This window comes from Ranitomeya variabilis, chromosome 3 (assembly GCF_051348905.1).
Source record: "Ranitomeya variabilis isolate aRanVar5 chromosome 3, aRanVar5.hap1, whole genome shotgun sequence".
In the NCBI taxonomy this organism is placed as follows: domain Eukaryota; kingdom Metazoa; phylum Chordata; class Amphibia; order Anura; family Dendrobatidae; genus Ranitomeya; species Ranitomeya variabilis.
In genome coordinates this window covers 126,114,213-126,140,452 of record NC_135234.1, presented here as the reverse complement: position 1 = coordinate 126,140,452, position 26,240 = coordinate 126,114,213, and the positions used below count along the sequence as shown (strand labels likewise).

The 26,240-nt window shown below is 40.7% G+C and overlaps 1 protein-coding gene across 6 annotated transcripts in view; it reads left to right on the top strand.

Moving 5' to 3' along the window:
• The window catches only part of CDKL5 (cyclin dependent kinase like 5), a 381,431-nt gene that overhangs the window by 314,831 nt on the left and 40,360 nt on the right, over positions 1-26,240 (top strand). For 3 of the 6 annotated variants that reach the window (XM_077294659.1, XM_077294654.1, XM_077294656.1), the window contains 4 exons: positions 6,184-6,264; positions 12,395-12,552; positions 15,707-16,721; positions 21,426-21,527. In XM_077294659.1, the coding sequence (XP_077150774.1) occupies positions 6,184-6,264; positions 12,395-12,552; positions 15,707-16,721; positions 21,426-21,527 (1,356 nt within the window). The remainder of the gene's footprint in view (positions 1-6,183; positions 6,265-12,394; positions 12,553-15,706; positions 16,722-21,425; positions 21,528-26,240) is intronic. The other 3 variants (XM_077294660.1, XM_077294657.1, XM_077294658.1) reach the window with 1 other exon arrangement.

The window sequence follows — 26,240 nt, the reverse complement described above, 5'->3', positions numbered from 1 at the left end:
GGAGTTACCGCGACAGAGCAGTGCCAGAAAACCGCAGCGTCTGATGGCTCCTGCTTCGCCGCTTAGAAGAAGCACTTCTCCGGTGTATTAAATGTGTTTGTTTTCTTTCAGCAGGACAGGGGTTAATCGGCCATGTGGAAATCCCTGCATTCAGCTGTACTCGGTTGGCCACTCCTCTCTCCTATAAAAGCTAGGCCTTTTGGCCAGATCCTTGTCTGAGTTAGCACTTGCTAGATAGACCTGGAGAGTGAGGAGCTGGTATCTGGAGAGCTAGAGGAGTTTATTGTGCGACTGTTGCTTGGTTTGTACGCTTGGAAATTCCTCATCCTTACCTGCCTTATTTTCTTACCCTGTCCTTCACACCTTGGTGAATACCTCTGTTATTTGTGAGAGTATATTTGTGTGAGTGGAATTTCCTTTTACCCTTGTCTTTGTTCCCCTGTCTGTCGGGTTGGTGTACTGCGGTACACGGTAGCACCTCTCTTCCCCTGGTGGGAGAAGGGGACAGACGCAGGGCTGCAGCTAGGAGATAGGGCAAGGGCGGAGGCCCCAGCACCCTCGTCTTCTGAGGTATCCCGGGGAACAGAGTGAGTTAGGAAGCCCCCTAGTGCTAGGGCTTGGAAAGGTGCCCCTGGTCCCAGTTTACTCGCCAGTCCTATCGTGACACCAGATTTGCTGCCAACTTCATCCATCAGGACCTGGTTCTCCAACTTCAGCTTCCTACACAACAATTAGATCAACCCTTGGTTATAGCCTCCATTGTTGGACAACCCCTGGTGAAGCCTATCCGATATATGATGCAGCCACTCATGTTGCAGATTGGAGCCCTGCATTCCAAAAGAATCTCATTCTACGTGTTACCCAAATCCATAAGCTCTGTTCTGCTGGATCTTTCATGATTTTGTCTACACATGCCGGTTGTTAACTTGTCCACCAGCCAGATGCTTCAGTGAGGACCATGTTGTGCTTCCAAGTGCCATGACAAGGTCTTTCCCAAGTCTCCATCTGACTTGCCTTCGAACCTTTTTTCTCTGACCACCTGTTATTGTGCCTTCGCAGATGTCTCTTGTGAAAAGAAGGCAGAGGTCTTGCCACCCCATAGACCTTACAATTGTCCCATTAGTCTTCAGCCTGGCACTTGGTCACCCCAGGACCAGGTATATCCTCCACCTCTAACTTAGACTCGTGCCATGTCAGAAGATATCCAAGAGAACTTAGCCAAAGGATTATTTCGTAAGTCCTCTTTTCTTGCCGGTCCCGGCTTCTTCTTTGTGACCAAGAAAGATGATTCCCTACGTCCCTGTATTGACTATTGGGGATTTAACAAGATTACCATTAAGAACAAGAACCCCTTGCCTTTGATTTCTAAAGTATTTGATAGAATCCGTGGAGCAAGGGTGTTCACCAAATTGGATCTATCAGAGGTTTATAAATTAATTTGGATCCATAAGGACAACGGATGAAAGATGACCTTTGATACCCGTGAAGGTCACTGCGAGTATCTCGTCATTCCCTTTCGTCTGTGCAATGCACCTGCCGTTTTACAGGAATTTGTTAATTACATCTTCCTAGACCTCATCTGTGTTTTTGTGGTCATGTATTTGGATGACATCCTGATTTTCTCTCCTGATCTATCTATCCATAACCCATTCTGCAGCACTTCCGGGAGAACTATTTGTTTGCCAAGTTATCCAAATGTGTCTTTGAAAGACACTCCTTGCCTTTCCTCAGCCAGGGTCTGGAAATGGATCCAGAGAAGGTGTCAGCTTTTCTGTTCTAGCTCCAGTCAAGGAGTGTTCCTGTTTTGTCTATTGTTACCAACCCAGCTTGTCCACTTCCTCCTGAGCTCCTGACCTTGGCTTTGTATCCTGAACCTGTGCTGCCTGCTTTGACCTTGGACTGTCTGACTATGTGTCTGCCTGTGCCCTCTTCATTGCTTATACCTGCTTTGACCCATTGGTCAGTCTGGGCACTGCCCTGGAGTGCCACCTGGTGGCTATACTGAGGTCCAAGCCTATCCTCACCATCAGATGCTCTAGCAATGACCAGGTAGCCACTTAGGCATGCCCTCCCAGAGTAAGCCCTGCAGGAAGCAGTGGGTGCATGTCCACCGCTGTCACACAGCCAAACACCTCACCTGAATCCAATAGAAAATTTATAGAAGGACCTAAAATTCAGAGTTCATAGAAGGAGCCCATGGAACCTTTAGTATTTGAAGAGTGTTTGTGTGGAAGAATGGGCCAAAATCACCCCTCAGTATTGCATGTAACTAGTTTCTCCATACAGGAGGCATCTTGAATCTGTTTTCACCAACATAGGCTTTTGTACAATGTATTAATTAAATTTCAATAAGCACGCTCAATACTTTTTCCCTATGTAATTTCTCATTACATAACTTAATTTTTGGACATCTATGGTTTGATGTCTTTGCCTGTGTGCATTGGATGGGTTATTAAAGACATCTAGTGAGAATTTCATATCCATAGCAGCAGAGGCGTAGCTAGGGTTTTGGTTCAAGGGGGGCGAAACTTCTGAGTGGGCCCCTAACCAGGTAACCTTGATTACAACTGGGTGATGCACCCTAATAGTGGAGGAGAACGTCAGCAGATGACTACACTGTTACTGAAGATTATCTCTATATAAAGACCTACATAGATATTACTGCCATATAGTCAGTGTTAAATACCAGCCATACAGAATATATAAGAGATCACTGCACAGTTACAGATAATGACTTAGCGCTGCCATTCTTTCTGATGGAATCGTTCACTTTTCCCGTCTTTTCCATCTGGCCCAGACCGACATGACAACCTCTTCCAGCAATGACTCACCTGCAGAGAATACAACAAAGACACATTTCACTTCTCACATTCCAGCCCCATCACCATCTGTTCCCAACCTGCACAAACTCCTCATCTTGCTGATACCCCAAATACTGAGCCGCTGCTGCCGTATGTGTCACTATTACTGCACCTGATACCCCAATACTGAGCCGCTGCTGCCATATGTGTCCCTATTACTCCACCTGATACCCCAATAACGAGCCGCTGCTGCCGTATGTCCCTATTACTACACCTGATACCCCAATACTGAGCTGCTGCTGTCGTATGTGTCCCTAATACTGCACCTGATACCCCAATACAGAGCCGCTGCTGCCATATGTGCCCCTATTACTTCACCTGCTCTGTGATTCTCTATGCCCTCTAAATTCTAAAGCACCCCTCTATAATATAGTAATGCCGGGTGCAAGTGCCCTAGAAAAAAGAGCCCACATTTTGCCCCCTAGAAAGTAATATTGCCCTGTGTGCCCCTTTAATAATCACAGTAACCTGAGTTCCCCTATAACAATAAGTGCCCACTTTACATTTAATAATGTCCCGAGTCTCCCCCCCTGTACTGCTCCCCTATACACAGGGGATGCTCTCTTATACACAGTATAATGCCCCCTCACTGTATAGTACCACCCACACAGTATACTGACCCCTTAGTAGCCTCCAAACTATTTGATGGCTCCAGCACTGTATAATGGCCCCTTCACTGTAATCCCCACACTGTACGATGGCCCCTCACTGTAATCCCCACACTGTATGATGGCCTCTATATAGTATAATGCACCAGATAGTCCTCAATATAGTATAATGCACTCCCCATAGGCAGACTCTATAGCAGAAGACAGCACCCCATAGGCAGACCCTGTAGTATAGGGCAGCACCCCATAGGCAGACCCTGTAGTATAAGGCAGCACCCCATAGGCAGACACTGTAGTATAAGGCAGCACCCCATAGGCAGGCCCTGTAGTAAAAGGCAGCACCCCATAGGCCTACCCTGTAGTAAAAGGCAGCACCCCATAGGCAGACCCTGTATTAAAAGGCAGCACCCCATAGGCAGACCCTGTAGTATAAGGCAGCACCTCCATAGGCAGATCCTGTAGTATAAGGCAGCACCCCATAGGCGGACCCTGTAGTATAAGGCAGTCCCCATAAAAAAAGCAATAAAAAAATACTCACCTCTCTTCCTCCTTGTTCCAGCGGTGCTCCCACTGCTCCGAGCTCCCACTCATCTTCTGACAGCGGGCACCGGGTGGTGACGTCACCGCGCCCACTGTCAGTGTCGACGTCAGTGACGTCAGACACTGACAGGGGGGTGATAGGAGAAGGAGCGCTGCGCGCTCCTTCCATCATCAATTCGGTCAGCTGTATCGGCTAAATGTTGATACAGCTGATCTTACAGCGCCACTGCTGCCACCGGGCCCCCCCCCCCCCCCGCCTGCTCAGGGGCCCCATAGCGGCAGAGCAGGGAGACCCATTCTCCCTACTCTGCCACAGAATGTAACTGTATCGGTAGCTATGCTACTGCATAGCACCTTTAGAAGTATGTTTAATTAGAAAATTGGTGATGTGCATTATGTTGAGCTATTGGCCTGCAAAGGACCCATATATTGATCTTGCACTGGAGCATCTTCTGTTTGTGTCCACCAGTGTATATATACAGTTGAAGCCAGAAGTTTACATACACTATATAAAAAGACACATATGCATGCTTTTCTCAGTATCTGAAATAAAATGAGAATAAACCTTTCCCATTTTAGGTCAATTAGGATTACCATAATTAATATTTGCCAAATGCCAGAACAATGGGAGAGAATATTTTAAGGCATTTTTATTACTTAGTAAACGTTTGCATGCACTAAGATTACTGTGCCTTTAAACAATTCTGGACTGCCCATATGATGATGTCATGTGATTCAAAGCTTCTGATAGTTTTTTTTTACAACATCTGAGTTAATTAGAGACACAGCTATGGATGTATTTTAATGCACACCTGAAACACACTGCTTCTTTGTGTTGCACCATGTGAAAGTCTACAGAAATTAGCCAATATATCAGGAAGAGAATTGTAGACTTGCAAGATACCTGTGTCTTTTTATATAGTATATATATAAACTTCTGTGACTGTGTCTTTGTGGTGGTTATTAGTGATGAGCGAATATACTCGTTACTCAAGATTTCCCGAGCACGCTCGGGTGTCCTCCAAGTATTTTTTAGTGCTCGGAGATTTAGTTTTCATCGCCTCAGCTGAATGATTTACATCTGTTAGCCAGCATAAGTACATGTGGGGGTTGCCTGGTTGCTAGGGAATCCCCACATGTATTCAAGCTGGCTAGTAGCTGTAATCATTCTGCTGCCGCGATGAAAACTAAATCTCCGAGCACTAAAAAATATTACTGGACACATCTCGAATAACAAGTATATTCGCTCATCACTAGTGGTTATCCCATAAACTCCTCTAATAGGGTCACCCTACTGTGTGCACTTTTTCCCTTGACATCATCTCCTGGATAATATATTGTGAAATTTGGGATCAACTCTACATGAAAAATGATACAATAAATGTACATAGTTGTCTAAAAGAATATTCCAGCCTACAATAATTATCACCTACTGTATACAGTCAATAGGGGATAATTGTTAGATTTGTGATAGGGGATAATTGTTAGATTTGTGATCCTCCACTAATTGCGTGGAGTCATGTCCATCATTCTCCCTTGGTTCTTTCCTAGGTGTAATACTGAAGTCATGAGAAGTTAGTGTCCATTGTGGTGAACATGATGGCCAAGCTCTGCTCTCTGCTGCATTCATCAGTGCAACTGATCTACAGATTATCACTTATTCAGTAGTGATGAGCGAATATACTCGTCACTCGAGAGTTCCCAAGCATGCTCGGGTGACCTCCGAGTATTTTTTATTGCTCGGAGATTTCGTTTTTATTGCCGCAGCTGAAAGATTTACATCTGTTAGCCAGCATGAGTACATGTGGGGATTCCCTAGCAACAAGGCAACCCCCACATGTACTTATGCTGGCTAATAGCTGTAAATCATTCCGCTGCGGCAATAAAAACTAAATCTCCGAGCACTAAAAAATACTCGGAGGTCACCCGAGCATGCTCGGGAAATCTCGAGTAACGAGTATATTCGCTCATCACTATTATTCAGTAAACGAGAAACATTTTTTATAGACTTTCTAAAATATTATTTCATATTTCCAAGACTGAGTTTTTATCTATTTTTGTTTGCTTTGGTTGATTGTTTCTGCTTCATAGGTTTTTATTATTTCATTTAATCAGTGCCTGTTACCTTTTGTAACATATAGTAATGGTTCTTATTTGCTTGTAACTTCTTCCAGTTTCCAGCTGTCAATCATCCTCAGTCTTTAGAAAGACGATACTTGGGTATCATAAGCAGTGTTTTACTTGACCTCATGAAGGTAAGAGCATGTGCTATACCATGTAGAAATTCTGAGAAACCTGAAAGTTTACTAATATATGAAGCTAATATATGCAGCTTATACTGTAACTTCACTTTTTAAACTCTTTAGCTTGATACTAGACTTGTTTAAATACTAAAGATACTAAAGTTTATTGAAATGTACATAGGTAAAAGTCATGGCCGAAAGTGTTGGCACTCTTGAAATTGTTCCAGAAAATGAAATATTTCTCCCAGAAAATTATTGCAATTATACATGTTTATTTCCTTTGTCTTATTCCAATATACACAAAAAGCTGAAAAAAGGCAAATTGAACATAATTTCACAAAACCCCCAAAATGGGCTGGACAAAATTGTTAGCACCCTCAACTTAATATTTGGTTGCACACCTTTTGGAATAATTATCTACAATAATTCGCTTTCTATAACCATAAACAAGCTTCTTGAAATTTGGACCACTCTTCTTTTGCAAACATTTCCAGATCTCTCATATTTGAAGGGTGCCTTCTCCCAATATCAATTTTAAGATTTTTCCACAGGTGTTCAATGTGACAAAACCCAGCTTTCTGACACTGAACACTACATTGCGCATCAAAATCCTTTGGTAATCTTCAGATTTCATGATGCCTTGCACACAGTCAAGGCACCCAGTGCCACAGGCAGCTAAACAACCCAAAAAAAATCTTTGAACCTCTACCATGTTTGACTGCAGGTACTGTGTTATTTTCTTTGTAGGCCTCATTCCGTTTTCAGTAAACAGTAGAATGATGTACTGTACCAAAAAGCTCTATCTTGGTCTCAGCTGTCCACAAGGCTCTTTCCCAGAAGGATTTTGGCTTACTAACATACATTTTGGCAAACTGCAGTCTTGCTTTTTTATGTATCTGTGTCAACAGTGGGGTCCTCCTGGGTCTCCTGCCATAGTGTTTCGTGTCAACGAACAGTTCGCACAGATACTCATGAATCCTGAGACTGCAGGACAGCTTGAATTTTTTTGGAAATTAACTAGGGCTGCTTATGCGCCACCCAGACTATCCCGCGTTACAACCTTTCATCAGTTTCTCTCTGCCGTCCACGTCCAGGAAGATTAGCTACAGTGTCATGGGTTGTAATCTTCTTATGTTGCACACCTTGAACAAATGAACATCAAGATCTCTGGCTGGAGATGGACTTGTAACCTTGAGATTGTTGATATTTTTCAACAGTTTTGGTTCTCAAGTCCAAAGTTGTTTGTCCACAATTTTGGAAAGGTGCCAACAATTTTGTCATGACCATTTTTGGGGTTTTGTGTGAAAGTATGTCCAATTTGCCTTTTTTTTTTCCTGTTTTTGTTTATGCTGTTCCAGTACACGCAAAGGAAATAAACATGTGTATAACAAAACATATGTAATTGCAATAATTTTATGGAACATATTCAATAGTTCCAACACTTTCGGCCATGACTGTTTATATAAATATGCATACATTATACACAGAGCTAGATGCATAGACAGATATATAGCATATTGATAGATATTTACTTCAAATGCTATACACAGTATACTGTATATTGTACCACTGAAGCTTACTTTTATAGCTTTTTAGTACAAATTGTCTGCTATGTAAAAGTGAATATGACACGTAATATATCATTAAGGAAATGAAAAGATATTAGAAATTCATGAGCAGACAGAAATGTAGTTAATGAGAGTCGCAGCAGGTAACCTTGCGCCTTTCCCAGCTGTGATTTGTATGGCTGATTCTTTTTTGTGTCTTAAAGAGGGAAGTGTCACTTAAACTGATCGTAGACATGTAATTTAGGTTAGTGTTACTCTGGTCACCTGCCATGAAGATCACAATGGTCACAATGTGACATCATGTCTAATGACTGTCAATGTGGTCATGCGGCAGAATATGACATGATACGACGGTTCTGCCACCCAAAGAAATATTTTCATTTTACAGATAAATAAGTATAATGACTTCAAGCTGCGGATCAATTGAACAAACATTTTGTTTGCTTAACTTGCCTGAGACTTGATGTCATTCAGAGTTGTCATGTCACAACTTGAGCAAGACATCGAAACAATTTTCCATGACATCTGATTGGTTGTTAAAGGGGTATGCTCATCCCTGTAGTTCGTAGCTGTGATGGGGATTCTTGTTTATCTGTAGTTACCAGAGATGGCTTGGGAATATGGAAATGACCAAAGGGGCTGTCTTGCGCTATTTCTTTAACTTCCATAGAGTTCCTTTTCCTAACTCGAATTCACATGGTGAAAGCTACAGAAGCCATGTTTTGCAGATCAATTACTGTAGTTGTTTCAATAAACATAATCTCCTCTGGCCATTGTATCTGCGCAAGTAATCCATGAATTACTAATACGGGATAAAAATCTTTATTTAATAGTTTTATGTTATGACTGAAAAAACAGTATCTAGCCCTAAAAATGCCATACTTAATGATACAGAGGCAGGTTAAACAGTTCCAATAACATAAAGAAAAGCCACTGTGTTATATTTAAAAGACTCTGTAATGTACGGGCAGATACCCTTATTTCACCGATGTGTCCATCACTGGGCTGCTTGCTGTAATTTTGATGAAATCACTGCTTTATCCACTGCAGATCTAGCAGTTCTCCAACTGCTGAGCTCTGTGTAACCCCGCCCACACCACTTATTGGCAGCTTCCTGTGTACACTGTGCATATGCAGAAAGCAGCCAATCAGTGGTGGGGGCGAGGTTATACAAAATTTATAAATTTGGAGGACTACATGGTAGTCTTGCTGGTAAAAGTGTTTATATCAAGACTACAGAATGCAGCCTGGTAAGTGACATATCCCTGGAATCAGGGTCTCAGTCCCACAATATGCTGTTCTCAGAATGGGTGACAAAAGCCTGTTGATAGATTCCCTTTGAAGATATGGAGTCTAAGGTGTTAGGTGTCGAGTTCCCTCCGTTGCACAGGGGGAACCATGTCTACTGCGGTCTCCCATTCTCCTCCAGCCGCAGTGGAACCTGCTCAGCGGAGACGTCGGTCCCAGCGTCTGGCTCAGCCTGATACGGTGCGAATGGTTACTGTTGTCTTTCCAGGCACTGCCCTTGTAGGCAGCACTGGTCAGAGGCGAGCAGGCTTTTTTGGTACTAAGTCCTGCTTTTCACGCACTGAGCATGCCCACGGGAGGACCTCTCATTGGTTGTCGGGGGTCACATGCTCAGGTCCTGTTGCAGCTCCTATTGGTCCACCAGGAAGGTCCTGTAGAGCTGCAACTATAAAAGGGTTGCATTGCCGCACGGCCATGCGCTAGTATCAGATGGGTTTGGCTTATGCCAGTGGATACTATACCACTCTATCCATATGTGGTCTGAGGCTGTAGCTTTGGGGCTGTACACTCAGGCAGGCAGCTAGCGTCAGTGGGGCAATTAGCCTTGGCTTAGCATCTGGTTCCTTCATGTGTGCGGTTAGCACAGAAGAGTTCCAGAGCAAGCACAACCCTAGTTAAGGTAATTGTTTTGTGTACAGCATGACTCTGTGAGGCAACAGTTCGCTTCCAGTTCACACGGGGTGAGGTTAACCCACGTGTGAGCTCAGAGGTTATCCGCCATTACTTTGCAGCAGATATCTCTGCACGGTGGACCCCGGGTTGCGAACGCACCTTGTAGCTACCTATCTATACTCGGTGCGTTCCCCTAGCCCTAACAGAAGGGGTTAAGGTTTATTCTTATGGAGAGTGCCATGTCAGTATAAGAAGACATACAATCAAAACCGAAAAAACTATAATCCTTTATTATTTATATTTAAAACCAATGATACTGGGTTTGAACACTGCAAATGCTAAAACATGGTGCATTGGTTTTAAATATAAATAATATAGTATTATAGTTTTTAGGGGTTTTTTTTCTTTTTGGTTTACAAACAAGCCATACAATGCTTTATATATTAATGATATTGCATAGGTAATACTGATAAACATTCCCTTATACACCATTTTGAAGGGCGGTTGCTTATTGTTTTCGTACATTTTTATAGAAGAAAAGATCATATAAAGATTACTAGTGACACAGTTACATGTAGTCCACCATGCTCTTTAGCTGCCTGTTGGTCCCATAATAATATTATATTAGACAAAGTGCTGACGTCTGATTTTCTTTGAAAATCTTGAGGCCAGACTGTATTCTACAAAAAGGATTCTGGCAATGACTTCTCCTGAATGGTAGATGTACAAGTGTTTTTTGCCCCTGTCAGCCCCCATGTGGCTTGTCTGTACTTTAGTAGGAACAGTTTTCTGACCTTTCTTTGTATCAGTAAACATGGCCTTTTTCCTATGATACTGAATGCTGTAGTTTTGATTCCAATTTAAGTGATTTGAAAAAAATTTTCTTCTACGGCTAAAAAATAATTCCTGCACAAAATTTGTAATTTACCAAAACGGTCTAAAAGAATAGGTGGATTTGTTGATCATAGCAACTATTTAGATCTCAGCTTTCATCTCTTAAACTGCTCTGGTAAAATAGAAGCTGCACTGTGATTGGTTGTGTAAGTAGCAAAATGTTTTCCCTTTAATAGTTTTGATAAATCTTCCCCAAATTATCTGTTAACTGGATGTTTGTCAGATAGAAAAACACTGCTTAATGGCCACTAGGCAGCAAAATAGTTGAAACAGATGTCAATTAGACATGGAACGTTTGGTAATAATGGCTATAAAGGAGCTGTTAAAGGGGTTGTCTGGTCGTAGAATATCGATGACCTATCCCCAGGTTAGTTAGTCAATATCAGATCAGTGGAGATCTAACACCCAGCACCCCAATCGATCAGCTTTGCCTGATGGAAACATATTGGACGGAGCTGAAAAGCGTATTGATGACCATTACCATTCTCTTACTAAACAATACCTGTAACTTTGATAACTACATAGAAGCAAATACTGTGACCTTGTTTTCCTGCTAATTGTCAATGTCTTAGAAAACCCGGTTTAAAAGATGCACTAAATTTTTATCTTTGTTTTGTTAAATAAATGTGTGTGTGTGTTATAAGTAGAAATATTTATACTTTTAATGAGGCCATAAATCGCATTAGACATTATTCGTTATGATTTGTTTATTAAAATGTTTATAATAAAGAGAAACTGCCATTTCAACGAACGTTTGATATGTCAGACTTTGATTTGATTTTTAGTCTAGCTGCTGAGACCCTCACTGATCACTGAAGTGAAGGGACAGTAGTGCTCCTCCGTGTATCACCTGTCCTCATGGACTGAAGACGGCTCAGTAAGAAGACATTGGCCCGATTCAGTGAAACTTTTGTAACCGTCTTAAATAGGGATGTGCAGAAATAAGATGTTCCAAATTCATTAAGTGGCGCACACCAATTAATGATTTCAGCACATCTTATTCCTGGCATTTGCCTCTGTGCACCTTTTCAGAAATGTTACCCTATTCATTGACTGGATTAACATTTTTGGAGTAAGAAATATATGCAGTTTTGCTGAAGTTTTGCCCTGGCTACTACAATTTTGGTGAAACTGCTTAAAGCAGTATTCAAAGTGTTTCACACACGATTTCTGACATAGATGCTTTGATGTATCAGCCCCCATGTGCTCATAATCAAGGAGAGCATTGCTCAGCTGAACTTGAGAGATGAGCAAATTTGCTCGGGTTCCCTCTTATTCGGCAAGCTATAGTGCTTGCCAAATAAGCTGCAGAGGGAACCCAGCTTCCTGGATCGCGCCGGCCGATCAGCTGATCAGTGCCGCAGATGCATGTGTCGCGGCTGTGTGACAGTCATGAAGAGCCTGTTTGTTGGGCTCTCCATGCATGTGTCATGACTGTGAGACAGCAGCGACACATGCAGCTGCGACGCTGATCAGCCGGCGTGATCCAGGAAGCCGGGTTCCCTCTGCGCTACAGCTTGCCGATTAAAAGAGAATCCAAGCAAATTCGCTCATCTCTACTGAACACTTCTGCCCTTTCGCAATTGGTGGAGGTCTCAGTTTACACCCCAGATCAAAACTTTAGGCATGTCACAAGATTTTTTGAAATGACAGTCCCTCTTTATTTGGACGCCCAATCGATAGTTCCTCTTTACATGTGTTCCATTTTATGTTTTGGGCTTTTCTCTTCATTATTCTAAATTAAACTTTATTTTATCCAGAACTTATTGAAGCTAAATCCATCTGATAGATATTTGACCGACCAGTGCTTAAACCATCCAGCATTTCAGACTCAGAGACTCTTGGATCGTGGTGGAAGCTCTCCTTCAAGATCATCCAAGAGAAAAACTCATCACTCAGATACTAACTCATCAAGCAGGTCATTGTCTCTTTCAGTAAAATGTCATTATTTTTTCCAATTGGTGTAAAAGTTTGAAGATTTCATCGACATTTCTGAAACAGGACAAAAATATGGGCAGTTGTTCATTCACTTACGTAATATTTGAACTAATTTAAAAAATGTTCGTCCTTATAAAGATAACATCATTGGCGCTTTGTTTATTATAAAAAGCCATTATCATTAGAAATAATTGGACATGTACCAACTGTGAACCTTTAGAATATTGTAATAGCATGTCCAAATAAATTCAACAAAAAAGAGTAGACTTGTCACCTAACAGGCACTTATTTCAATAATAGAAATGAAGAAGAAAAATGGTGTTTGACATGGAGAAGATTAAAGTCACCCTTCCCTAACACATGGTTGCAGAACCACTGGCCACCATGATATCCTACACCTGTTTTTGTAACCGTTTCATGGCATCATAGAATATTAGAGTTGAAAGGGACCTCAAGGGTCATCGTGTCCAACCTCCTACTCAATGCGTCTCAGACAGATATCTGTCCAGCCTTTGTTTGAAGACTTCTATTGAACGAGAACTCACTACCTCTCCTGGCAGCCTGTTCCACTCACTGATCGCCCTCATTGTCAAAAAGTTTTTTCTAATATCTAATCTGTATCTTCTCCATTTCAGTTTCATCCCATTTCTTCTCGTGTTTCCATGTGAAAATGAGAAGGATGATACAGTGTGACATCCCTTCAGATATTTGTAGACCGCAATTAAGTCTCCCCTTAGCCTTCTTTTTTGCAAGCTAAACATTCCCAGATCCTTTAACCGCTCCTTGTAGGACATACTGTGCAGTCCACTTAACCATCCTGGTAGCTCTTCTCTGAACTTGCTCCAGCTTTTCAATTTCTTTTTTAAAATGTAGTGCTCAGAACTGGACACAGTATTCCAGATGAGAGCTGACCAAGGAGGAGTAGAGGGGATAATTACTTCACGTGATCTAAACTCTATGCTTCTCTTAATACATCCTATAACTGTGTTTGCGTTTTTTGCTGCTTCATCACACTGTTGACACTTGTGCAGTCTGTGACCTATTAGTATACCCAAGTCTTTTTCACATGTTCTGTTGCTTTCCGTATTTTTCGGACTATAAGACGCACTTTTTTCCCAAAAATTTTTGAGGGAAAATGGGGGTGCATCTTATAGGCCGGATGCACTTACCAGGAGACACAACCAAGGCTGATGCGTGGCAGTTTCGCAGATGATCAGTGGTGCGGGGGCTCCGCCGGCATTTGTGGACATCCAGGAGCCCCCACACATCCATCCCAGGCTGGTGCGTGCACTTTTGTAGATTCTCGGTGGTGTGGGGGCTCCGCCGAAATTATGTGAAAGGCAGGAGCCCCCGCACTTCCATTGCTGTAATGAGTTGGTCTCCATGAAAATGGCCACCAGAGGTGGCGCATGCGCAGAATGAGATCTCGGGAGACTACAGACTTATAAATCCCCCCAGCGCACACACTGTGAGCTGCGAGGATTAGCCGGTTTCTGAGCCTGGAATGGCGGTGATGTATGTGTTATGAACACTCAAGGGCAAAACCAGTCTATTGGGCGCTGCCATCTAGTGGGCACGGCCTCACTCTATACAAGTGTATGGAATGAGGCTACGTCCTCTAGAGCATGCATATCGAATACGTCACTGCCGTTCCCAGCTCAAAAACTGTCAAATACTCGCAGTGCACAGTTTGTACGCTGGGGCTAATTCATAAGTCTGCAGTCACAACACCTTTAAGCTCTAAAATGTTCTGATAATCCTCTAATTTTATTGTCCATGTGATATGTTCAAGGTCTTGCTTTTTTATGCCTTTATTTAAGCAATGGGGTCCTCCACAGCCTTCAGCCATAGAGAAAGGTTTTATTCCCCACATTTTGAACCTAATTTCAGAGTTCTCTAATCAATTTTCCTCTTTATATTGTTTCCTGAAAGGTTTTTGACTGTTTCATGAGTAGGAAACGTCTTAAAGGTTTTCTGCACTACTAGGACAACCCATTCTCGAACTGAATTTTTGGCCCCGATAAAATAAAAACACCTATACTCCCCTTCCGTGCTGGCACCATTTCAGCTGGGTTGGCACTCACATTCCAAGGGCTCACAAGCAGTTGTTATGACATATGAGCTCTGTGTCCAGTCAGTGCTGGCGTCACTTTCCCCACCTTTGGACGAATAAGTAATTAAGAGAAAGTGAGAGCTGCAGCTGACTGGAGGTGAGTAAACCGTATATGTTTTTATTTTCACGGGGGCAAACATTCAGAATGAGAAAGGATTGTTCACGACTGAATTAGCATATCTATCCCCTCTCCATAAATTCCATGATCAAATCATCCTTTTGATCTAAAAATTATATGGATAACAGCTCCTATGAACATGATGCAGCATAGCCTTTCAAAATACTGTTTTATAGATTCTTATACTAGTAAATTACTAAAATTACTTACAGGGATTGTCCATGACTTTTCCATTAATGGCTCCTCATTAGAATAGGTAGTCAATATCTGATTGGTGTGGGTGCGACACCCGGGCACCCTCAACAATCAGCTGTTTCCATTGCCAGTGGCAGGCAAAAGTGCTCAGTTGCAGCACTGCGCAGCTGCAGGAACTGTATAGTGGCTGTTGTTGGGTACTTCATATCCACCCCCTATAGATTATAATAGAGGGTGGATGTATAGTATCCGGCCGCTGCCACTATACAGTTGATGGAGCTGTGCAGCTCCACAACTGAGCATTTCTTCCCAATTTCCGGCACCAGGAACATGTGATCTGCCGAGATCTTGGGTGTTGCACCTCCACCAATCAGATACTGAGGACCTATCCTAAGGATAGACCATCAATGTAAAAGTCTTTGACAACCCCTTAAAAAGCGGTTTCCCTCCCATTTTTTTTTAACTGCTCAAAGGAAGGTGATTGTTTAAAAAATATTTTAAAGTGTTGCCAGTATAAACTACCTCCTATGCTTCCATCTTTATTTTTCAATGCTTTCCAATTATTTCTGTCCTCCTCTATGTTTTGAAAATAGGGGTGCAAAGACTTTTTCAGGCACATTCTTAGTTGTCTTACTGTAGTAATCTAGCAATTAGGATGTATTAGGGTGAATTTTTTCTCTAAGTTACTCTGTGAATTTTATTCTTTAGGAAACCGTCTACTAAAAGTTCTCAGCCACATCACAGATCAAACAGTAAAGATGTGCAAAGTCTTTCTGTTGGACCAAAAAGAAGTGAGGAAACTCATCCACCAAATGAAACTTTTATCAATGGAAGTCATCCAGCAGGATCTCACAGTCCAACAGTCCACCCCAAAAAAAGCAACCAAAGTGGGTCTGGCAACAAAGATATGTCCAATAACAATTTGCCACACCTCCTTAGTCCAAAGGAAGCAAAGTCTAAGAATGAATTTGATTTTGGTACTGAACCAAAGACCAGTGAAGGGCCAGGAACAAAATATATGAAATCGAGTTCACGTTCCCAGCACAACAGGCATTCATTCATGGAAGGAAAAACTGGCAGCTTACAGCCTGGAGAAAAGCATGCTCGGCATAGTTACATTGATACCATTCCACAGTCTTCAAGGAAAAGCGGCTCTTACATGAGCTATTCAAAAAGTCATGGAGTTCTGACAGATTCAAAGTCAGTGGGAAATCTTAGTGAAAGCAGAGGGCAAGGACTGGAGCCTAACAGTAGATATTTTCCATCTAGCTGCCATGACATAAATTCTCCAACTAGTCCTGCTGTTCCTAGGCATGGTGACAATAGAGCTATGTTAAGCCCGTCTGGAAGGACTAATAGGAAAGAAGGATCTTTGGAGTCAAGGAGACCTACCACAAGACATTCCAGAACTATGGAGGAGCTGAAGCTTCCGGATCAGATGGATGGTAGTCATACTCACTCGCTGTCAGCTCCTCATGAATCATTTTCATATGGCCTGGGTTACACTAGTCCTTTCTCCTCCCAACAACGCCCTCACAGACACTCCATGTATGTGAGTCGAGACAGAGTGCGGGTTAAGGGAAATGACCCAGGACTAAGTGTTGGGCAAGGCATGGCATCTAGGGCCAACAGTCTTCAGTTGCTATCTCCTCAGGTACAACATCGAACATTGACCAGATCTGTTGGTTCTTCACGTGAAGATTGCACAGAAGATACTACCAGGGTTGGTTACATTTTCATGCATTTTTTCATTTGAATTTCTTTTATTTTGATTTTATAGTATATACTTACAATTTATCCACTGTTTTGGTTATCTGACTTCTTGTTACAATTGATAATAGAAGCAAGTCCAAGTCAAAAGGATTTGCAGGATTCTGATCCAGTGTCTGTATCGGTAGTCTGTGGCTGCCAAAACAGAGTCCTGTGAACTTTCTTCTACTTGCTGACATCCTCAATGCTTCTTGTCATAAGTACTCCTGGGGCAGCATCATGCATATGACACGTTACAATGATGATGTCCCTCTGGCCCTATGTAAAAGAAGAGGCAACACGAATACAAGCAGGCAGGAGGCAGTCTGAGGGCTCAGGTTTAGCTGCTGTGGACTACCGACGTGACCACTGGACCCGGATCCTACTTTTTTGCTCAATTCTAATATACATAATTACCTACATTATAATCTTCAGTAAATTTAAGAGAAAAAAAATCAACAATGAATCTGCAGCAAATTCTGCAAAGCTGACATGCAGACTTGTTGCAGATGTGTAGTGGATTTCACTCTTGGGTATTGCAAAGGACGAAATGTGCTGTAAATATCTTCAGCATTAATTCACATGCTGGTCAGTTTCAGTGCTGATTTCTCACAGATTGTCAGCTCAGTTTGTGAATGAAATATGATAAAATCTCATCCGCTTTGCCTTTACTGTCATGTCCAGCAGATTTTTTCTCTAGAAGACTCGTGTTCCATGTGAACATACCCTAAATTTATACTTGTACAGATGTAGAGCCAGACACTACATTTCAGAAAACAGGTTTCTCATATCTAGGGTTAGTATTATACATCATAATGACACTAATTTTGAATGAGTAATTCAGTAAATATGACAGTGATTTGAATTGTGCTCTAAGTAGTCAGGATTTGGTAGCCTTAGATGTTCTCATTGATTGCCTTCTTGGCTCACCTTAGATTTGGAAGTGTAGTGGTGAAAGGGGCATCACCTGGAATTTTTGAGGGGCTGATTTATTAATGCGAATAAAGGTTCAGCTATTAACATTAAGTTAAAAATACTACCAACTGGATATATAGAGGTAAAGATACCATAAAATATCTATGGATACACAATTCTGTATTTATCATTTTATCAGCTATGCAGAAAACAATCCATCCACAATTAGGTATTTCTGCATACAGTAGATGGACATTTATGTTTGTATTCTGATTTTCTCTGTCCATGTCACACTCATAACCATACCAGTTTGTTATTAAAAACTCTATTATATTCTAAATTGCCAATACAATGCTGATAATAAGCCATACAAAGATCAGTTCATGAAGCTATAAAATAGACATATTTTTGGAGTCGGCGTCACAGTTATTATTCGGACTACTGTGGTTCTTAGATCATAATTGGTATTCACTAGCACAGCAAAGGGGTTTAGTTTATGTGGATTTTCTGATGATATTTTCCAATTTTCTCATTTCTGATTATATTTCCTGTGTCAGGTATGTTGGAGATTTATCAAAATTAGTGCAAGTCATAAGTAGAGTAATAGATCATAGTGATCCACCTTTCAGTTTTTAGAGGTCCCTATTTAATTTTATCGATGTTCCACTTTTAATAAAACTCTCCCAGTGTTCAGAAAGATTATTGCATCCTAATAGCATTACCAATCATTCTTTTAACTGGATAACTGGATAAGATCAAGAGAAAAATCTTAAAGATCCCCTTTTACATATCATTCGTACCGTTATCGTTTTATCTTTTCTGAACTGCGTCCTCTTATTTTTAAGACATTGTTTCTCTTTAAATACATTCATTTCCAGGGAGCATAATAATTTAATTTTAGGCTATATCAAACTTTGCTGCCTCAAAACACCTCTATTATCTTGCACCACAGAGCATAATTTGTATTTCGGCTGAATTAGTTTATAATGGAGCTTTAGCCTAGTTTTTTGATAATCATGCTTTTTGTACGCTCGGCTTCAATTGTGCCCTGCTTTGCCATTCTATATTTGTTCCATTTGTAAGGCTGTTTCTTAAAACAGTAACAAATGTATTATGGTAATAAACAACACAATTAGTGTTTGGTGTGCGAGCGAGTAGGTGTTAGTGTGGGTTGTGCAAATATTCTCTCCCATAATAATAAACTATTTGGGATCAGCATAGAATTTATCTATTTACTTTACACACTTTTATAGCGCCAATAGTTGTATGTCTTTTTAGTGTTGAAGAAACCAGAGAACTCAGAGGAAACCCAAGCAAACACTGAGAGAACCTACAAACTCTTAATTATCCTTGGTGCGATTTGAACCCAAAAGACCCCAGTACTAAGGGTTTTGTCAAGATTGTTCTAGTTTTCTAAGAAACCCTATGGAGTTTTCACTTTATAAGAGTTTATATGAACTTTGAGAATAGCCAATTTAGGACATCTATAGTAAGCAAGATTAATTTTCGAGTGACTGCTACCCTAAGTACGGGTACTTGCCATATTGGTCCATCAGTATTACAAATCATCAATTAAATGCTATCACTATGGTGTTTGATTATTAACATCTGTGTTTGCACTGTTCAAAGCAATAAAGTCCCCTGGTAAATATATTTGATTATAAAATAATTAAAAATGTAGATAATTAGAAAAAGGGCTATCTCATGATGATAACCCCTGTCTACATGACCTACTAGATTGTGGCCATCATAAAATGTCCTCCATTCTGGAGACCCCTCTAAGTCAGAACTGAGAGTCGCTGTGTACTAGTAGCTCTAATTCTGCCAGGATTAATCTGTCCTTGTATCTGATGGACAACCATAAATGTGAAATGCTTGACTGGCCACATATTTCCCTAACGAGTAGCAATTTGCCTGGATTGCCAGGAGCAAGATGCAGAGCAATCAGCTTGTTGCCCTGTAGCTCTCATTTTGAAAGGAGTTGTTTCTTATAAAATAATTCCTACAAGGTATATGGACAAATTAGGAAAACTGTGCATACTTAGAAAGTGGGACGGGCAAATAGCCTCTTCAGAGAGAAAGCAGACGGGAACTCAAGTGCCACCTATTGAATGTAGCTATCTTAAAAGTCAATATGGACCCTGTAAAGGAACTTGTCATATGATTTAGGCTAAGAAGCCAAACTGGAAACTCTATTTACAGACATGGATATCCTCTTTTATGCCAGTTCTAGTCAGTTCTTATGACGTGTGCTTCGTAATGAGGATCCTAATCATCTATTGCGTGCCCCCTTGCAGCCTTGTATACCTCTAAAAGTTATCTATGAGATCAGTGCCTTGTGCCCCATGGGTGGGTAGAGATCAACATTAGCACCTGCTGAGAACTCGCTAATCCTGCCCCTCTACCTTTGACTGATGGAGCTCACAGCAGATGCTGAGGTTGGGCCTTATCCATCCAGCCACTAGATGCTGATTAGCATTTAAGGAGGGTGGTGAATAAAGATAATTTGAAGTAGGAGACACATAATATTCTTGCAGCAAATCAACAATGGGAAACTTGTGAAAATATTGACTAATCTAGGATATGTGCTAACTGGTACTCCTTAGAGAGGACCTGTCAGGTCCCCCAAATCTCAGAGACCGCCCCAGTACCAATGAGAAAGTTAATAAAGCTTCCTATTTCTGCCTCTGATACCTGAGATGATAGTTAATGGCAAAAATAAACCTTTATTGAACCTCAGTGGTGGGCTTGACACGGACAGCAGTTCGCCTTTACTGTACATGCTGTGATCACGTCCCCCTGAACATGATTGACGTCCTCCTTACTTGCTGTGAAAAAATGACTCAACAAGTCAGGAAGGATGTCAGTCAAGATCAGGGGATGTGATTACAGCATGTTGAGCCAAACTGCTCTCAACGCAAATTAGTAAGGTTCATTAGTGAATGCCAAGAACAGCATTCAAAGTTTATTTTTAAGATAATTTTTTTTTACTTTTTTTAATATAATATAGAGGTAAAATAAAGAACACATAAAACTGCTAACAATCATGAATCATGCTTGCAGTGAGTTATAAGACAATAACTTAATAGCCAAAACCACAATTAACAACGTAGCTGACATTTGTTAATTTGTTGCAGAAGTTTAACCTGAATGGGGCTTGAAGAAATTTATTCATATAGTGGGATAACAGCTCCATTATCTTGTATGGAAGGGATATTTCATCCCCAAAATTTCTGCAATAAAGTTGCTCTTCACCTAGAAACCAAAATAAATGCACTCTCATAAATGCCAACATTACCCTATTGCTTTAGGGAAAACTGTATTTCATTACCTCTGCAATAAAAAGCGGTGTTCTTATCCATGCCATGATTTGGTTGTGAAGTAAAAGTGGTGTCCTGGGTGGTACAAACCACAGTCGTATTCACAATTAGCTTTCTTTTATGTACCTTGCTTATTTCCTGACCTTCATTCATAGTAATCGCTTATACAAAATGTACAGTAATGCTGTTTTCCATTCTTTACTGCTGGTTTTAACTAATTAAACACCATGCTGATGGTTTAAACATATTTCTCTTCTATGCTAAAATTGCATGGTCTTATTTTTACAAATGTTTTAACCATTGACTAAAGCCTAGTCTGTCTTATGTGTCATTGTGCATATGTGTAATATACTCTATATAAGCCTAGCCTGTTTGGCAGGCAATATTTGTACTGTCCTGCTTCACAAACTGTATGAACCATTTGTTTTATTTGCTGTTATCAGGCTGACCCAGCTCCATCAGAAGGGATCATCCACTCAAGACCTCTAGCTAAAGAGTCCAACAGAGATGGCGCAGCTTCATTTAATTCGCGACAAAAATCTGAGGTCTGAATCACATAAAAACAGAATAATAATGACCAAACTAAAATTTAAGCTTTTGCCAAATATGAGTATATATGGGATTATCACAAATGATCTGTTATTAAAAATTAGATCTGTAAATTCAGGCCTCAGTGCTTAACAATAATACCAAGGAGTTCTTTGTCCTCAGTAATATGCATTAAAGTGACTACAGTATATATAAATGATCATGGGTAAATCTTCAAAAGAAAAATGTAGAGTTAGCAGGAGCAGTTGGCAGCTCAGACATTGGCAGTTTGACGCAAACCTTCCAACCTCGGCAGAGAACACAGCCAGCAGAAGATGCACATCCAAAGCACACCCACAAATGTGTTTCAAGCTCCAAGTTGATTATATTTAAGGGGTTGTCAAACCCCATGATTTTTTTTTTTACTAGAAACCACTTAAAATAATATAAAATAAGAAAAGGAGCAATATTTGCCTTACCAACCCTCAACTGCTTCTGTGTAGACGTTTACTCATCTCTCCACCAGTCCCTGATCAACTGAATCCATTGATATGTCCACCCATCCACCCACCATGTGGCCTCTGCATCCAATCTTTACTTGCAATGGTGACATTATTGGAGGGACATGCCAGGATTTACCAGGGAATTGGTAAGGTTAGATGGTTAGTTCAGCCGATATGTATTTTTGAAACATCTTACAAAAAAGAAAGAAAAATGATCTCTACTTCTTAGACCTTCTTGACACAGGAAATGGCAGCTTCCCAATCACTGGACCCAGTAATGACACATCTCAGTTAGTGATTGGCTAGGTAGATATTTATGTTTAGGAAATAGAGACCAGTGGAAATCAGGGACAGGAGGGTTCAATGGGAAATTAGTCAAGTAAATAAAAATTCTTATTTTTTATGCCATTGGAACCTTTTTAAAAAAAAATATATATATGTAATATATTCTCAGAGAACAACTTCTCAAAGATGTTTTGAACTGGAATTAATTTATAATACCACAGCCTGACATGGCAAGGGCCATGCCATGAAGAATGCCACCATCTTTCCTGTAGTCGCAGTGTCAATCCAAATTAGAGTTATGCGGCTGAGTCATTGCGGTTGGTAGAGATACAGTTGCCTATCAACTTCAGTTGTGTTATTCCTAGTCTTTTGCAAACTATTGATCAGCTGAAGAAAGAGAAGGGAAGAGGCTTACTGACACAACAACAATTTTATTAATAATGAAATAAGGTGGCAAAATACCATAGTTAAATACCAATTCAGGAAGGTCCATTCTGAGGGACAGCAGTTACAGTTGTGATAAAAAGTTTACATACTGTACCCCAGCAGAATTTTTGCTTTCTTGGCCTTTTTTCAGAGAATATGAATGATAACACCAAAACTTTTTCTCCACTCATGGTTAGTGGTTGGGTGAAGCCATTTATTGTCAAACTACTGTGTTTTCTCTTTTTAAATCATAATGACAACCCAAAACATCCAAATGACCCTGATCAAAAGTTAACATACCCTGGTGATTTTGGCCTGATAACACAGAAGTTGACACAAATGGGTTTGAATGGCTACTAAAGGAAAATCCGCACCTGTGACCTGCTTGCTTGTAATCAGTGTGTTTGCATAAAAGTTGAGTGAGTTTCTGGGATCCAGACAGACTCTTGCATCTTTCATCCAGCCACTGAAGTTTCTGGATTGTAAGTCATGGGGAAAGCAAAAGAATTGTCAACGGATCTATGGGAAAAGGAAGTTGAACTGTATAAGACAGGAAAGGGATACAAAAAGATATCCAAGGGGAATTGATAATGCCAGTCAGCAGCGTACAAACTATGATTTACAAATGGAAAATCAGGGACTCTGTAAAAACAAAACCACGATCAGGTAGTCCAACAAAAATGTCATCCACAACTGCCAGGAAAACTGTTTGGGATGCAAAGAAAAATCCAAAAATAACATCAGCTGAAATACTGCACTCTCTGAAAACTAGCAGTCTGGCTGTTTCAAGATGCACATTAAGGAGGCACTTGAAGAAAAATAGGCTGCATGGTTGAGTCTCCAGAAGAAAGCCATTACTGCAAAAATGCCACAAAGTATCTCTCTTACAATATGCAGGACAGCACAGAGACAAGCCTCAAAACTTCTGGAACAAGGTAATTTGGAGTGATGAGACCAAAATTGAACTTTTTGGCCACAACCATAAATGATACATTTGGAGAGAGGTCAATAAGGCCTAAGATGAAAGGAACACCATTCCTACAGTAAAGCACAGAGGTGGATCGCTGATGTTTTGGGGATGTGTGAGCTACAAAGTCACAGGAAACTTGGTCAAAGTTGAAGGAAAGATGAATGCAGCACATTATCAGCAAATACTGGAGGCAAATTTGCAATCATTAGCCCGAGCCCGGAAGCTGCACATGGGGCATACTTGGACGTTCCAACATGACAACGATCCAAAACACGAGGCCAAGTCAACCTGTCATTAGGCTACAGCAGAACAAAGTGAAGGTTCTGGAGTGGCCATCTCAGTTTCCTGACCTCAATATCATTGAGCCACTCTGGGGAGATCTCAAGCGCGCAGTTCATGCTAGACAGCCCAGGAATTTACAGGAACTAGAGGCTTTTTGCCAAGAAGAAAGGGCAGCTTTACCATCTGAGAAAATAAAGAACCTCATCCACAACTACCAGAAAAGTCTTCAAGCTTTCATTGATATTAGAGGGGGCAATACACGGTATTAAGAAATGGGGTATGTAAACTTTTGATTAGGGTCATTTGGATGTTTTGGGTTGTCATTATGATTTAAAAAGGCAAAACACTGTACTTTGACAATAAATGGCTTCACCCAACCACTAACCATGAGTGGAGAAAAAGTTTTGGTGTTATTATTCATATTCTCTGAAAAAAGGCCAAGAAAGCAAAAATTCTGCCGGGGTATGTAAACTTTTGAGCACAACTGCATCTACACTGTAGTAGTTTAGTAATGAGAATATGCTTAGATTTTTTGTTAAAAGTTCTTAAGAAAAGGTAAGAAGGTTACCTCCTTTAGGAAAATGAATGAAGAATTTGAGTAACCTGATTTCTTAATGTTCGTCATTTGCATGCAAACTAATAAATGCTTGCTTGCTTTGCAAGATATTAGTGCCTTTGTAATATGTTACTGTGCTTCTGACTTTTTACTAAAAAAAAATATCCTTGGAAGATAATGTCTAAAGGCTCTCTACAGATATCATGCACTTTACCTAGATAGATGCATTACCTTATTTTGCTTCCTTCTATCCCTAAAACCATGCTGAAAGTGCTGGGTTATTTTCTTATTTCAAGCTTTCTTAAAGGGGACTTGTCAAGTCCAAGAACGCTGTTAACCTGCAGATGTAGGTGTAGTTGGCAGGTTAATAGCGTTTTGAAGGATCCCGGTCGCTGTACTAAAAGTGCAGCACCTGGGAGAAAATTACTGGCCTACTACTCCCTGCATGCATCTATAGGCAGAGACCTAGAGAAAAAGAGGGATGGTTGACAGCACTCGCTAAGTTGCACACTCATTCAAATTCCAAGGAACCCATTTGGAGAATCAGCAGCATTAAAGTAATAAAACAACGTCCAAATGCATTGTGATGGCGGAATAAACCTTGTTCTTTGGAATTCACCACCCGGTATTGGACATTGTTTTTTTGCTTTAATAGACAGAGACTTGTCAATCCAGGCAGCAGGTGGGGAGAAGCTACCAGGGACCTGCCTGTTCTACTAGTCTATAGCGTTGTCTCGATCCCCGGTCGCTACTAATATTTCTGTATGTTTTTATCTGACACTCCGCAGTGTTTCAGATTCAAACACACACGCCTGAGTTCATACAGCCAGTGCCTAGTACATGCTACCCATGGATTGGGCAGCATGTATCAGGTGTCATGATCTCTTTTAGGCCCCCATACAAATGTTGGCTGAACTCATCAATATCAGCATGCACAGACAACAGTATAATGTGCTTGGTTGCCTCCCGACTACCTCCTGACTAATGATGTTTGGGAAGATAAGGGTCCAGCCTTCCAATTTCGGACTTCCGATCCTTTTGTCTAAGAGATAAGCCATCAAAAGAGTCTTGTGGTGGCTCCTTCAAAAAGAGCATAGCACCTTAGTAACTAATTTGAAGTACAGGTCTAGCAAAGATCCTTATTCAGAAAGTGAGCTTACAAGCTCCCATAGGAGTACACATTTTGTATTCTATTCTAGATAGAAGGAAGCAAAATAAAGTAATGAAGTATATTACAAAGATTCATAGCTTTACAAAAGCTGATCAATAATTCATTAGAAAATAAGTTTAATTACTCTTTAATAATGGAACCAGAGTTCTTTCTACTATTTAAAAAGTGACAACAGAAAAATATCTATTTTTTATGTCAAATTTTTATGTTAAAAATATATTTAAAGTAAACCTACATTTTAAATATCTTTTCCTTAACAAATGCTGCATTTACACTGAAAGATAATCGTGAACAAGCAAAATGCTCGTTCATCAGGTGAATGATCTTTTGTGCAGAGCCAAAGATGCCCATTCTCGGCACAGCATCGTCCTGTGTAAACCATGGTAGTTTAAGTGCACTGAGTAATTTATTACAGATTGCTCCGTGCTCATTGTATACTGTGACCTCACTATGCAAACAGTCAATTAAATGACTGCCGATCGGTGAAGATTTACTTTACTGATCAGTGATCGTATTGTGCCACTGTTCGGTCCATGT